The sequence below is a fragment of the Micrasema longulum genome, unplaced genomic scaffold (assembly GCF_059751315.1).
Source record: "Micrasema longulum isolate JH-2025_06_02 unplaced genomic scaffold, ASM5975131v1 h1tg000949l, whole genome shotgun sequence".
Lineage (NCBI taxonomy): Eukaryota > Metazoa > Arthropoda > Insecta > Trichoptera > Brachycentridae > Micrasema > Micrasema longulum.
In genome coordinates, this window is record NW_028278140.1 from 146,738 (window position 1) to 162,996 (window position 16,259).

The following is a 16,259-nucleotide window of genomic DNA, read 5'->3' on the forward strand; positions in this document are numbered from 1 at the left end:
TCAATGTTGTTCATATTGTAATGACATATTCTCAAAAAATTATATCAGTGGCTGATTGAAAAAAAAAAAATAGGTAGGTGCCACTTCAATGCAAAGTGTTCCAAAGAATAAAACATATACATAGTGGGAAAAATTACGTAGTTTTAAAATGATTAATTTCATGGTTAGGTTAGGTTAGGTTAGTTAGATATTCGTGTTACTTAATATATAAAATAACTATAAAATATCAATAGTTTATAAAAAAGCAACATTGAATATTACAAAAGTTTGTCAGTTGGTTTGCTTCACCTGCAATGGGCTCATATCGTTGGGTAATTACTGCAACCAGGTAACTTCAAAATCATACTTTTTGAGTTTGAACTGTGCATTTAAAACATAATATTATTTTGATTTGAATGCACCACTCGTCTATTTGTGGCATTCGTGGAGGAAGATACATAGATGTGTTTTTAATGGTTAATCTAAAAAATATAATATAAAATTTATATTTGATTCATCAACTTTGTGATTACTTACTATAATAACATAAATATAAAACAACTAGAGAAGCCCTTTAGCTCTATCGCATATAATAAAAGTGTTCCAAATTTTTGTTCGGTGTTTAGTTTAACAACAAACGTGTAACAGACAGTTTCAGTTTGCGCTTGCAATTCTGGGCACTAGTACCTACGGCTGGCGACTATAAATATGACGACTCAGCCAGTGGCGTGTTTTTACTCTAAGATTTGATGCAATATTAAGTATTCAATGTTTTTTTAAAGTTTATTATACCTTGATAAAGAAGCTTGTGTAGCTTTGAAACCGATTGGTAGAAAAAAATATGAGGTTTAAAAAAACAATGTTTGAGTATGTCCAAATGCTTGCAGACTGGGTGGATTTCTTCCCTGGGAAGTTATTCATATTTACATTTATTTCAACAGAGAGGGAAAACATTTTTGAGAAGGGAATATGGACGTCTAGGCATTTACAGGGCTTATGACCTGTCATTGGTAAGTTTAAGTAGCTACTTGACACCCTGTAAATGCCTAGACGTCCATATTCCCTTCTCAAAAATGTTTTCCCTCTTTGTTGAAATAGAAAAAAATATAATTTTGAAGCTACGTAGCAATTGGAAAGTTAAGCGGTTTATTTATTTGTTAATGGACTATTTAATTAAGACAAAAAATGTTGTATTTTTATGCATAGTATTATTATCGCTATAATATTATAAAGTTTTGTATTTTTTAATTATTCAGTGACGTCACTAGATCTCTTCGGTGAATTGTCCTGATTAGTGAGTTAACTTTGCGGAAACCGGAAATTTATTACAACACTCTATAATTGGTTGATTTAGAAGAACTTGTGGGGGATTCATTTAAAGTAGTTCATTTTTATTAATTTTTCCATGCATTTTAGAGAAGCTTTACCGTACAATTAAATGCTCTAATTTTTCTGCATGTAAGAAAACATTTTTATATCAAATTTCCCATAGCACTGAACTTCCCCAGTACCCCGCAATATGATACATTCTACATATTGGTTATAGCTGGCGAAAACAAAATAGATTTTCCATGTTTTTTTTTAGATTTAAATATGTACATAGTTTGAAGCAGTATTCAAAGATAACATCTTAACATAGAGATAGGAAACGATTTTATTATTACTGTAGTTATATAGATACAATTATTTTATTTTGGGTATTATGTAGGTAGAACCAAAAAAAATAATCAATCAAAAGTGATAATAACATAAGATATTTATTTGTCATTTATATTCTTACATAAGTATTTAGTTTTTAAGAATAAATTGTATAAAAGTACAAAATTGTTGAGATTCACAATAGGTACATGGTATATTTGATCATTTAAATATAGATCGAAATATTAAAGACTCATCGAGAGATTTTTAAGACATTCCATCATAATCAATATTATTCAAAAGAGATTCTGGAATAATGATAACATTCATAATAGTAAAATCAATATTATTTATGCTTTATTTAGTTCATAACATAAAAACTAAAACAAAGTTTTAATAACCTCAGATTTTATGTCAAAATTCTTCAAGAAATTGATACACAAATTTATTTTTTGACTACAATTTTTGAAATTTATAAATAAAATTTTAAAAAGTGATATTACAAACACATAAAATTATGAATCAAAATATGAATTATTTGTATTCAGTGAATTATTAATTGACTACGAGATCCAAAACATTGTTAGTAAAATAATAAGAGAGAAGAAATTAAATAAATATTGATATATTTATTTATTAATTCAAAATTACACTCGTTTTAACATTCATGAACTCATTATGGCTTTTAAGGATGTGCCCGTGTTAAACCATAATAATTCACAAGAATAAAAAATGCACAGTAAAAAAATTGAATTATAATAACATGTGATGAGAGATAATAATAATCCAGAAATATAAAGTATAAATAATAAAACAACGAAGATACTACAACAGAGATAAAGAACATTTTATAGAAGGGAACATTTCTAAGCATTTACAGGGCTTATGATCTTTCATTAGCTGGTTGAAGTGGCCACATACTGTGTAGCATTAATAGTGATAACTCCCAAGGAGGTTGAATCCAGTTCTTGTCTACAAAAATTTTGACAAACTCAAAATATTGTTGAATAAATATTTTTTTGTAATATAATGTAAATGACTTTTTTAAAAATAAAAATAAGAATGCATAATTTTCTGTTAATTATTAATTAATTTAATAATTAACAGAAAATTATGCATTCCAAATTTTAATTAATTAATGAATGAATTTTATTTTTTATTTTTCTTGTACTGCAACAGGCCTGAAGGCCCAATCACAATGATGAATTGGAGTATAGAATATCCAGGCTTGAGAAAAATCGCCTTCAATTTTTGCAATTTCACCGGGAATTGAACCTGAAACCTTCCGTGTGATAGGGAAGAGTTTTGCCCATTACATCACGGGGGCTGCTCTCAATATTACATCAAAATAAGAATGCCTATGTATTAGTCATTTTCAATAAAAATATACGATAAAATATTTATTATTTTGGGGAATGAAGTAAATAAAAAATTTTATACATAATTATCACAAAAGTCAAATTGAAAAAAAAAACAAAGATTTAAAATTACTATTTACATGTGTTAAAATAATATACTACATATTAAGTTTATGAACGCAGTAAATACAATATATACACATAAATTATTATACTGTACTTTGCATTTCATAGGCTTGATAAGGAAGTGAGATTGAAAAGACAATATATCATTGGGTTTCTGGCACAAGTTGGTAACTGAGTTTTCACTTGTTTTGAGATATTGCACTTTTCAAGTTATAAGCTTATCCCAAATCAACAATTCAAATAAAACCATAAGCAGAATATTATAAAAAATGATGTTTGTATTTATAAAATACTAAATGTTTCTATTTACTTTTTAAACAATGATTATTTGATTCAAGTTATAAAGAGATCTCACTTTTTGAAAATTTGTAATTATCAACTTGTTCCAGAAACCCGCCGAATATAGAACTTAATACTTAAGAAGTAGTTACATAAATATAATATCTTTGTTGCGCCTTGGAAGTCAGCCGTTTTTCACAAAAATGTTCAGGAGAAACAATTCACATCTCAGAACTGAATAGAAATATGGGGGAAGATTGATTTTTTTAGTGAATACTGAAATTGTAGTATGTTTATAAAAATTGATACGTTATCAGTTTAACTGTGGTTAAAATGATTTTTTAAACATTTTTTGGCGTAAAAAACTTATTTAGTAAAATGAATGTCCATGGCGACAAGGTGCAACGACAACATACATACTGTTGAGTTACAGTTTAAATTCTTGAAATGGATCCATTAACTAATTTTAAAAAAATTAGAAAACATACAAATGGCTCATTATAAAAGGCATTTTACAACATTTGTAAAGAATATCTTTGGTAACAGGTATGTACATTAACACAGCAGACCAAAATGTTCAGTGCTTTAAATTATGTAGATATTTGTGCAGGTTAGTCAATTAATTAAAATCATGTTTTATTTTGAGAATCTGATGAAATTTTCCTAAGGAAACCAATCCAAGAATAGGTCGGTGATATATTTGCTTCATTTGAAATCTGGAATGCAACAATATTAATTTGAATGGCATGAAAAATACACATATGTAATGAAATTATAAACTATGGAGGTTTATCAAGAAATACCAAATATTCAATATATGTATTTAATTTTTACAAATTAATTCATATCTATACAAAAGCAATTAAAAAGTTTTGTCCACCATTAGTTTATTCCCGTTGTGATTTAAATCTGTACATTTTTAAATACCAACTTTAACAAATCATATAATTTTCGAGAATGTCATAATGATTTCTTACTTTAAATCAACAAAATTATAACAGTTTTACTTTCCTATTCCATTTTATCTTTAATGAAAAATAAATTAATAAGGAAATTAAATAATATTATTTTTTTTTTGTAAAAAACTATTTTCAGGCATGTTTTGAAATGTACTCAATCAAATATAACTATTTAATATTATAAGAATTAATAACAAAAGGCCAACTGGGAAAGGGAAAGCAGCGGGTGGTCCCATCAGATTGCATTGGATTCGTTATATAATAAAAACGATGTATAGTTTAAAAGGCATGATAAACTCACCCTTCTTGAAGAAACAGTAATCGAGCTTCGCATTGAAGTTCTGTTGTGACCAGTTCTACGTTGTCATATTGTCTTTGATGAGCGTAGTCTACCACATTTCGTACTAATAGTTTAGCAATCCCTTTCTTAAAATACCTAAAATAATAGCAACACTTTAAGGCAAATCGGCCATAGTAAAAGTGTTGATATAAAATTAATTTAAACAATTCAAATGCATATACCACCCGTCAATCAAAAATACTTTTGTAGTGTCTAGAGTTATTTATTGTAATGGCATCTACGCAGGTCTACAAATGAATAAAATGATTCGCCTACAGTCTGGATTAAATGCTGCAGTGAGTCTTTAGAGTTTTAGTCATATCACTCCACTACTTCGGAAATTACACTGGTTTAGAGCACCACAAAGGGTGGAATACAAACTCTGTTGGCTTATGTATGAGTCATTGCACAACACTGCTCTGGAATATCTAAAAGAACCATGCACCCCAGATAAATTAGCGGACAGGCATCTTGCATATGGATCAACTACATCAGACGCGATAGAAAAATCATTATATGTATGTTTACGCAAGTTGCAGGCCTTATTACATGGAATGCTCTCCCAGCAGAAGTCCGAAACTGTGCTTCTTAAGTTTTTTTGTAAAAAATTCAAAACACACCAATTCTCTAAATCATTTGAATTAATCCTTTGCATGTAATGACAAAATAAATTGTACAAAATAAAAGTAATGTTTTGACTTTTTAAAAGTGTCCTTAAAGTATAATATTAGGAATATGGCGCGAAACAAGTTATTCATAATAATAATGTATGATATAATCTTACTTGGGATCCACTGCTAGACCATACATCCAAAGACTATTATCTAAGCCGATAAAGTCTCTTGTGCTAACTACACCGATAATCTGTAAAAATATGTTTACTTGCTTTAAAAACTTTAGGAAAATGCATGAAATGATTAGGCAATCCCTGTCTACATTTATAATAACAAATATTGTATATGTAAATGTTTGTAGACAAAGACCAGATTTTAACCCTAAGTTTGAGGGAGTTTATGAAGACTTATGGAGATACTATAACAATTATAAAATTTTAAAAATACAATTCCGGGTGGCACAAAAACTTCACTATACACTAGAGTTCTTAGCGTATTTTGATTAAGTGTAGTGTGAAGGAACAACTAATCTTAATATTATTATTATATTCACCAACAGCATTAAACTACTGAACTGTGTTTTAAACATTAAAAAAAAAACAAAAAACATTACAAATTTATGGGTTCATCCAGGCAGTTTTTGAAAGCATTAACTAAGCGTGCACAACTTTTTGGTTAAGGTTCTCATTGCTCCACAATTTGATTTGTCAGGAAGTTCTTTCTGGGATTGGATGTAAATGAGGTAGAGTTCAATTTTAATGAACGACCTCGGAGATGGCGGATATTATTCAATATTCCGTCAAGATATTGCAGAAACATACATAAACCAATTTTTTTTCCTCACCTTTGAGCAGAACGAAGATGTATCGATTTCTTCAGATTTATAGTCGTTTTCATTAAACACACCATATTTGACATCCTTGGGTTCGGCATTCATGAAATATGGCTCAAACGCTTCAGCCACCCATCTCTTTATAGGTTTACTCTGGAAATTAAATTACTATTTGTATAAAAATTGAACACAGCAAAACATCGAGAAAGTAGAATATTTCTAAAGGAAAATAGATTATGGACACCTCTGGCACCAAGAGAGACAGGGAGTCTACAATCAACAACGTAACACGCCACCAGCCGCTACAAAATGGAAACGATCTAAGCCAGACTTTCTTGATTCAGCCATTAAGCACAATGTCGCAACCGACGCTTGACGGTTTCATAATTCGTTTTACCGCAACAGCTAAATTAATAAATTCAGTATTGTCCATACAGGGTGTTCTTTAAACCCTGTCACATCCGAAACCACGATTATCAGTATGGGTAAGAAGACATATTAGCATATTTAAAAAAATATTTAGAACAAAGAAAGTTTTTAAAAACAAAATATTTAAAAAATCAAATGGTTGCTTACTTCTGCAGGGGAGAAGTGAGTGGAGCGCGGCGCAGTATCAGACTCCCTCCTCCTCGTTTCTCCTTTGCAGAAGAAAGCAACCATTTGCTTTTTTTGATATTTAATTTTTTTAAATTTTGTTAGTTCTAAAAAATTATTTTAATGTGCCAATATGTCTTCTTGCTCATACTGATCATCGTGGTTTCGGATGTGACAGGGTTTAATTAACACCCTGTATTTCATATCACCATATTAGAACATCTATTATAGCTAAGTGAAATATTAAAATTAGTAATTAACTTTATGTAATATGTAAGTGAATCTTTTATTTGAATACACACAACCAATACAACAAAACTCCCGGTAAGTTTAATTTAGTGTTATCATCTTTATGTTAAAAACATTTTATATAAGACATTAAAAACACAGTTCAATTAAGTAGGTACAGTAAAACTCAAATTATCCCAATTAATGAGTGCCAGATTTTATTGCTTTTGAAATAAATAATAGTACCACGAATTTGAATCACATTAACAACTTACTTAAACATGTCAAGCAAAGTAAATTGCACAATTAAGTTGAAATTAAAAGCATCACCTTTATTTTTTGTTTCTTTACAAAGATTTGGATATTTACTGGAGTTCGGATAAACTGAGTTCTATTGTAGTTAATTTTTATGTCATATTTATTAAAAAAAAAAATACAAAGGATAAAACAGAAATCAATCTCTCATCAAGTTAACTATTGGAATACCATCAAACAACGAGGAATCTTCTTTAGCATCTGTGACCAATGCCTCCCAAACCCAATTCAAATCTATATTCCTGGCTTCAGGGTGCGGGTTAAAATATTTAAAGAGGAATACCAGTTTTGCTGCCTTTTAATTACCTAGCCTATGTCTAAGTTTGGACTGAACTAAACCAAAAGACTTCTCTAGAGCTGCTCTTGCTATATATTATTCTCTTTGCTCCGGGTGAATCCCCGTTCCGGTCCACAACACGCAATAAACGCGACTTTATGGTGCCCGAGGAATCTCAGTAAAGTTAAACACGGAATGTCTTGTAGAAACAAAGACAGATCCTAAATAATTATTGATATCATTTTTCTTTTTCGCAAAAAGGTTGATTGACATAGCCAACTATTTTTTGATTTTTGATGGATCTTTAATTTAAAAAATGACAAATTACATTCTTAAGTGCACTAAAAACAGCGGATTTGGTAAAATAATTATTATTGTGAATAATTTCAAAAGCGCAATTTTTGTGAAAACCACCTCGAGAGCGCTGTACCCAACACATCTTGCAGTTACACAGCACACAGACGGTTGGGATTCAAGTTCCCCGTTTAGAATTATAATTTGATAACAGATAGGAGCTAGATTACATAATATCTTGCAGCTACAGAGTGCATGGACGGTATGAAGCCTAGCCCCCCCCCATTTACATTATTAAAAAATAGAATTTTGGTTATTCTGATTATTTTTTCTAAATTGTTTACAAATAAGAGCTGAATTAAAACATATCCTGCAGCTACAGAGCGCATAGAGGGTTGGAATTCTATTTTAAGTTTGAAATAATTTGATAGTTTATGACAATGATTCAAATAAAAAAAACATACATTAGCAGAGTAGTAAGTTAGTCAAGTGTTCATAATAAAAAGTAAACAATAAATAACTAAATAAATAAAGTACTGTTTTCACATATACTTGTGTAAGGGGGAATTTCCTTATATTTATTGTAGATGAACATCGACCATACAGATTTTTATTTTATATTTAAGCAGTTTTTCATTTTATTTAAGATCCATCAAAAAGTGAACATTGAAAAGATATTGGTTACGCCAATTAGCCTTTCTGCTGTCGATATATCCTTCTAACTCTGGTACAGACTCCAAACGGAAGACTTGTACACAATTGGACTTCTATAAGGCGGTAAAATATTGGTTATAAAAAGTAAAATAAGTAGAGTACTTACTTCTGATATTTCCGATGCTTTGAACACATGTGTTGTGTAAGTACAAAGGTAAAGGAGTATTGCAACTAAGGGCAACGTGGCCATGCATATGATAATCGGTAATCCAAGGAATATAAATGAAACGGCCGCCAATAAAACCATGATCTGCAATACTACCTGAAATAAAACACAAATGAAATTAAAACGCTTGCCATGACACTTATTTATGGAAGTTAAATATGAATCTGGCAGAATAAGTATGGTCATGTGTGTAAAAATGAATCTCCGAAGAGTGAGTGAAAAAAAAACAATAAGAGAATGCAAATCTGAGTCACGGACATGAACCAGACATTTTAAGAAAAAAAATATTGGTGTGTAAATTAAAGTACTTTAATTTACCTCTTTAAATAGAAAAGTAACAAACGCTGAATTGGTATAAGCCAAAATAGATGAGTGTAATAACTGTTGACAGGCCACATTGTCAGTTTCATTATTGAATTCACGAATAATTATCACATTCTTCATTGTCACTTTGAATAATCACAGAAAAGTTTATAATAATTGAGATGAGTGTTATATATAAATATTAAGTGTATTTTGATTGTATTTTATTTTTTTTTATCTTAATATTGTTGTGTCATTAGTTCTATGCATACTGAAAATCTATAATTATTGCATTTACAAAATCAAAAAAGAATACAATAACATAATTAGCAGAATGACAGCACAGAACATAACCACAAAAAATTACAATTACAATTTACAAATTTACATAGACTCCACAGAAAGAATAAGTTTGAAATAACTCAAACATTAAAATTAAATATAATAAAATATTATGTAAACATGAATAGATATTTCAGAATATTAATGAAGCGATTATAAGATGATTCTAAAATTAATTAATATATCAATTATGATGGTAAATTGATAAAAATGATTAGGTAAAAATACTGTAAAATAATCTCATAACAATATTATACCATCTAAAACGTGCATTATGTAAAATGTCTATGGTACCTGTGAATGTATAAACTAGTAATTTGTCTACGCCCAAATCTGTCATTACGATATGAAATATGAAGTGTAGAAAGTGCTGTTACTTTGTTGCTTTGTAAGCTTCCCGATAAGATTACTGTAATTTATCCCGTTCTCATAATCGAAACAGTATTTTGTGATATTCAAAATATATTCAGCCACGTTTACAATGTCAAACAATCGTGTTCCTTCTGGCCCCAATACTCCGGGTAGTCAGCAAACTCCCCCTCACCAGTGTTTAAAAGTGTTTGTTCAAAGGGATTACTCCGAAGGGACTTCTGTGAAGTTCCAGACACGGTTCCCACCCGAATTAGAAGACAGGGTATGTAAAAAAAATAACATTTTATTTTCAGTCAATTCTACGCCGATTATGTCGCTTAAATTATCAATATCGCACCTAGCCTTCCATAGAAGTGTCAAATGTTATTAACCCCTGAAGCCTGAGTTGAAGATGAAGATGGTTTGGCCATGTAGAACGAATGGATGACAAAAAAATATATTTTGTGTGTTTATTAAAAGAAAACAACAGTCATTGTAACAAAAAATACAATATTTACAAATAAACCAATATTAGAGGCCAATTAATGTTTTCTATATATAAGTAAATACAATGCAAAAAAAGCGTACCCGTGAAAAGCCACCCCGCGTCATTCCACTTGTAAAAAATTATAAATATATGAAAAGAACATATGAAAAGAATTTTTATATTTTTAGTGACTCACAAAAAATCCTTTCTTCTTTCAAACAAGAGAAAATAAATATAATATTAAAGTATACAAATAAATATAGCATGTTAAACCTTTTTAAATAAGTACAGTTAGATTAAATGTTAATTATTAATTGCAATTAAGGTTCTTGCATTTTCTTTATAGTTGTTTATAGTGAGGAAATATATATCGATATCAGAAAAAAGTTGCTATAATAATTTAGGATTCTGGGAAAAGATGCGTTCTTATTGTTATTTGTGCTTGCAATACCAACATGAAACAATTGTTGCAGCCGAGTTGTACGTTGAGTGATATGAATTTCAATTTTCTCAAGCAGTTGAGAGCAATCTAACATGTTATAACTATTTTGTAAAGGAAGGCGGTTAGATGTTTCAATGGTATCAATAGTACAAAAATGGTAAAACACATATGGGAAGAAGGGAAGACGTGACATGATCAGATTAACCAAAAGCAGACAGAACTGAAGAGCATGTATGACAATAAGTATGAACGTGGAAGAAGCTAGGAATGTGTGTCAGGATAGACCTGTGCGGCGGTCCTCTGCCTACACCTACGGGGAAATGGCGTGATAGTAGTAGTATTAACCTGAATTAAATCTGGCCGTCGTAATAAATATTTGATATAAGAGAATTATTTAATTTTTTTTGAATGTTTTTTTTCTTAATAGTTTAGAAATTACTGCTAGTTTTGAGTTTAGTTAGATTACGCTTCAAAGGTGTTTTTTTTATCAGTATGGGAAATAAATAAGAGTTGCTAAAATCCATCTTACTAAATAAAAAGTGATAATTGAAGACATCAGTGGATAAAGGTGTTATAAGACAAAAACAAAATGCAGAAATATCGGGGGTTAAAGTACAATTATTAAAAATATAACACTCGCTCTCAATCATTTGCTCTCAAAATTGTTTTTTTCTGCTTTTTGATGGTGTTGGGTTTATATGAAAGTGCTGTAAATAAAATCTTCATCTATGTAAAAAAGTACATTTTCAAAAATATGCATCATAACGCCTTCATCCACCCATGTCTTCAATTACATCAAAAACATTCATAAAAAAATACATAAATTGAAACATATTTTATATTTTTACTAAGCATATTAGGTCACAGGCCAGTTGCCATTTGACTTAAAATAATGCAAATAATAACAAAAAGAATCAGATGCTCTAATGAGAATCAAACTGTCAAATGTGAATGCCATTTTATGCGTATTGTAATTAGGGCTTTCATTTCGATTTTGAAAATGCCTCGAGACTCGAGATGTTAGTATCGAAATTTCGAGACCAGCAGTATGATTCTAAACGCTCTCTGAGGGTAGAGAAGGTGTGCTAGCACATCATTTATATGCTCGACAATTTAATAATGAAAATGGAATCTTACAATCTCTGCTAGCGTAGGGAACACTAGGAGTTGGGAAACAGAAACCCGACTTTATTATTTTATTTATTAGGGGAATAATAAGATCCCAAATTTAGTGTTTGTTTGAACATGCATGCGATCTCAAAGGGTTAAGTTCCATTGTTTTGTTGTGCAATGATGTGCCATTCATTGCTAATTTGCCCTTAATGACATCTGCTTGTTTTTTTTTAATGTGCTTAGAGCCACTCATTTTGTATTTCTTTAGTATCTTATAAAAAAGCTGATGTCTAAACATTTGAAACCTCGAGTATGTTCGCGCTGAAACCAACTGTGGTACGCGAGAAGCAGCCAGCAGGAACAGAGTTTTCAGATGAGGGAGTCGCCATCTCTTCTCCAATCAAACAACCGGCGAACTTTCATTTGAACACTTTATTTTAAGAAACATCGTTAAAAAATAAAACGGTAAATATAAAAGAATCCCCGGCCGGCAATGTCCAGAACTGTGCAGCGTCCCAGCGGGCAGTCTCCTCGTGGTGCACGTCTCTCCCTAGCAGCCACTCGGTAGGAACTCTCTCTTGCTAAGACCTACTCTTATAACACAAACAATGACCCTTAGGGTTATTGCATCTGGACGTCTCAGTTTTCAAAACATACTACTGTTTTATCAAATTATCAATATGACATATTAATTAATCCTAATTCTAATACCATTATGCAATACCTATGATCATTATTCATAAGTCATATATTTTAATTCTCTACAAACACGTATAATGAACTACACATTAAAAAGGTTACTAAAATTCACAAGTCCACCAGACTCTAGTACTTTAAATATAAATTATGGGAAAATGTTACATCAGAACATAATTATAAATACTCAATACTCAATAACATTCAGGGAAGACATTGTCATGTGAAAATATGTAGGGTCAAATTAGTTTATTAGTGATTTATGAAATATGATGTCATCTTTCTTTGTATGGGAACAAATAAATCCTTTCAAAACATTTCACTATGCCCGAAATAGAAATGCCGTTCTGTGATTGCTCCGCTTTGTCCAATCACGTTTAACCTAATTCCCGCCAAAGATCACATCTGAGAGCGTAGGTATTGTCTGCTTGCTTAAAAGGATATCTCCACATTTAAACATGCGAAAGAAAGAGCCAGCTATATCTTCCCAGTACACCCCGACTTTAGACCATTTCAATCCTAACTACCGGAGGGCATGGTCCTCTGGCGACAATCATAAAGAAGATTTATGGTCTCCAAACAATGTCCAGGACACCGACCCATAGCACGTGCAAGGCATTTGCACAAATGCACATTTTTCCATAATGCCTTCGGATAGCTAGACTAAATTATTATTCAGAAATAATTGTCATTTGAAATGGGAATTAATTATCAATCCTATGTGATCTACCCAATTTACCTATTGCTGTATTTTGGCAGCAACAGAGTACTTTAACTTATTTTCACCTGTGTTTGATTTCCATTATTTAATTTTGTATTTAGTTTTCACTACAATAATTACAGTAAGGTAAATTTGAGCACAAAAAATCACATTTCAATTATTGTTCAAACATCGTTTTTTCCTTATTTCAAGTCATTTTTCATAGAAATTGTATTGATATTTTTATTATGTATTAAACAGAATAAATCGAAAAACAAATCCGGTTGTGGTCCCGTGGCCAGTTTTGCGGATTCACGGATCAGAGGTCCGAGGTTCTAACCCCGCTCTACCCCAAATTGATTCCCGTTTTCTAATAGTGAGTTATTTACAATTCCTCAAAAATGGCCCCAAAATTGAATGAAAATTAAAAAAAAAGTTTAACAATTGGCATTTGGGATAGATTTTTAGTCGATTTTTTTTACAGAGGGTAAATATAATATAATATAGTCAGACTGCGAGCCCGTGGTAGTATCACGGACACTACATCAGGTGTCTGAGGTTTGCTTCCCATTCTGTAAACACAATTTTTTTGTGACTTGGGTTGTCTCTTGTCTATGTACTTTGAAAATGTGTTTTTGTTTTTTTTTCAGATTGAGAAACAAGCTTTTGACCACACAATCAACCAATTGAATGCGTACTTTGCGGAGGCCGAGAAAGCGGCATGTAGTACCTACTGTCAAGGCTGCCTCGCCTGTCTAACTGCATATCTCATATACATCTGTACAGAAACACACTACGAAAAGGTAATTTTTATTAGCATAATCTAGCAGACTTCACCTATATCTAGTACATATTTTTTACGTTGTACTTTTAAAAAAAAAATCATCTAAGCGCTTTTAAAATTGGTTGTGCGTAATGGAATGCATAAATGGTTACAACCCAATTTCAGCTAGTTAAATGTATTACAGTATTCAGCGCTGCTGCCGTATTTGACACGGAGATGTTTTGACACATTGTTCTTTGATCATTTCTTTTGTTCCCCTCTTAATTAATTTCCAACATGTGATTATTTCTCATGTATTAATTACCATTCATGTATTTATTTACATCATGTTGTATTAGGCAAATATTATACTTAAAGTATACAAACAACAAAATAAATATATCTTACCCCATTAACCTACCAGCAATCTTATACATTTTCATATTTTTTTCATAATTTTCATAATTTAAAATATTGATAAGAGGAAAAACCTAAAAATTACTGAAATTAATTATATCAACTTGAATTTTTATAAATACACTTATCGGTGACTGTCAATCAATAAAATTGGCGTATAAATAACGCATCCGTTAGTTATCGTTGCACTTACAGAAATTTGATAAATTGTTTAAAAATGCACAAATTATATTGTGAAACTCAATGATTTTATGTAAGACTAGAGTATACTTTTTCTAACATATTATAGTTTTATACATTCCATGAAGTGGAATGTTTAAAAAAAATTGTAATTAAATTAATTTGTATCTTTTAATACTGGCATGCTTAGTGAAAGAGACAAATAGAAAGGATGAGAAATTTGTTCAAATTTATTGAATACCTTAGTTAGATGCACAGTTTATAACTTTAGAGCTGGCACTCATTTGCCTACCCACTATTATTTAATAATAATAAATGATTTGTATGCGAATATTAATTATAAATTATTTATTTTCCAGTGTTTGAAGAAAGTATCCAAATTTGTAGCATCTCAAAATGAACGCGTGTACGGCCCGCGCGGTCTCATGCTAACAGACCCGTGTACGCGAGGCCTCCGTCTTATTGAGATCTCCATCTTGGATCGCCCCAGTAATGCAACGTGACTCCCATTATCACATTCTACCGAAGAATTCTTCATGTGAACTATCAGACTGCCAATACGTCTCAGTTTAATTCACAAACTTCAAGAAACACACCACGTCTCTTCTAAGTGACTTACTATTCAAAGATTACCGCTCTTTTACTTCGCAATAATTAACAGACACAAGGATTGAAGATATTTGGGTGCTAAAAAACGGCAGGATGGTGATTGAAAAACTTTGTTTACAATTTAAAATGTACTATTGGGTGTGCTGATTTCCTAAATTTAATCCACGAAATGGCCATTTTAGTTCCACGAGTTGACTTTTCATGGAAAAATATAAAACGTCTTGTACAGTGGAATCTCTTTATTTGTTATTAATCTCTTCCTGGGGATCTAACGAATACAAGAATATGATAAATATAGAAACAATTTTTCCCATTAGATAAAACTGAAATTCAATTGACCTATTTCCAACTTCTAAAACTGAAAGAATTGTTATTTAAACTTTAGAAGAAAGAGGAATAAGGTTAATATTACAACCAGTTACAACAGCCAATAGTAATTCCAATTCTGATCATGGGTTCTGTTTTGCCGATGATTCGGTAGCACGGGATTTAACAAGGAACTTGTTGTTGTCTGCTCTGTAAAACTTTTCTGAAGCAGTCAATCGCATTATCTTTGAATGCATTTATATTTTGGTTGACTGGTAAAATTTGGGTACCATTTTTCTACCGTATTCTGCACTTCGGCCCATTTGGATAGCATTAATTGATGTCAGCGTTAGGTATAGATTCCTTTACTTGACTTCCTCTCTTGACAAATTCACTTCCATCATTTAGGTGGGAGTGACGACGAAAACGGAAAATACTAACCAATATGGTGGAAAAAAATTGTCATCAAAATTTACAAAAAAGAGGGTTTACGAATAAAGGGGTTTCACTGTATAGATAAAACATGTTTAGGTACATAGAATTATGTCTATGGCATATTCAAAATATTTTCATATCACTTTAAAATATAACAGGGACTATAATGTATACATAATAAATTATTGATAAAAAAAACGATTACTGTCAACGATAAAGTATTGAATTAATATGTTCTGAATTCAATCTAATAAATTGTAGACTTCGGTCGCCGATTTAAAAAATAAATCATTCTCTTTCTAAAAAAGATTCCTCTATGATCGATGAACATAAATCATGTACGTTTATTTTTAATATAAATCATTCATAAATATTAAAATAATTCACCCAGTTCCATAAATG

The 16,259-nt window shown here is 30.8% G+C and overlaps 2 protein-coding genes across 2 annotated transcripts; one reads left to right on the forward strand and one right to left on the reverse strand.

Annotated features, from left to right (window-relative positions):
- Positions 1-2,764: 2,764 nt before the first annotated feature.
- Positions 2,765-9,383, reverse strand: LOC148277962 (uncharacterized). The gene is made up of 6 exons (XM_088232111.1): positions 9,032-9,383; positions 8,654-8,809; positions 6,138-6,278; positions 5,464-5,543; positions 4,641-4,775; positions 2,765-4,096 (listed from the first exon to the last, which is right to left on the reverse strand). The coding sequence occupies exons 1-6, from the start codon at positions 9,155-9,157 to the stop codon at positions 4,000-4,002; spliced, it is 735 nt and encodes a 244-aa protein (XP_088088237.1). The 5' UTR covers positions 9,158-9,383; the 3' UTR covers positions 2,765-3,999.
- Positions 9,384-9,681: 298 nt separating this feature from the next.
- On the forward strand, positions 9,682-15,849 carry LOC148277963 (golgin subfamily A member 7). The gene is made up of 3 exons (XM_088232112.1): positions 9,682-9,992; positions 13,798-13,950; positions 14,867-15,849. Exons 1-3 carry the CDS (start codon positions 9,840-9,842, stop codon positions 15,008-15,010), a joined length of 450 nt encoding a protein of 149 aa, XP_088088238.1. The 5' UTR covers positions 9,682-9,839; the 3' UTR covers positions 15,011-15,849.
- The last annotated feature ends 410 nt before the right edge of the window (positions 15,850-16,259 follow it).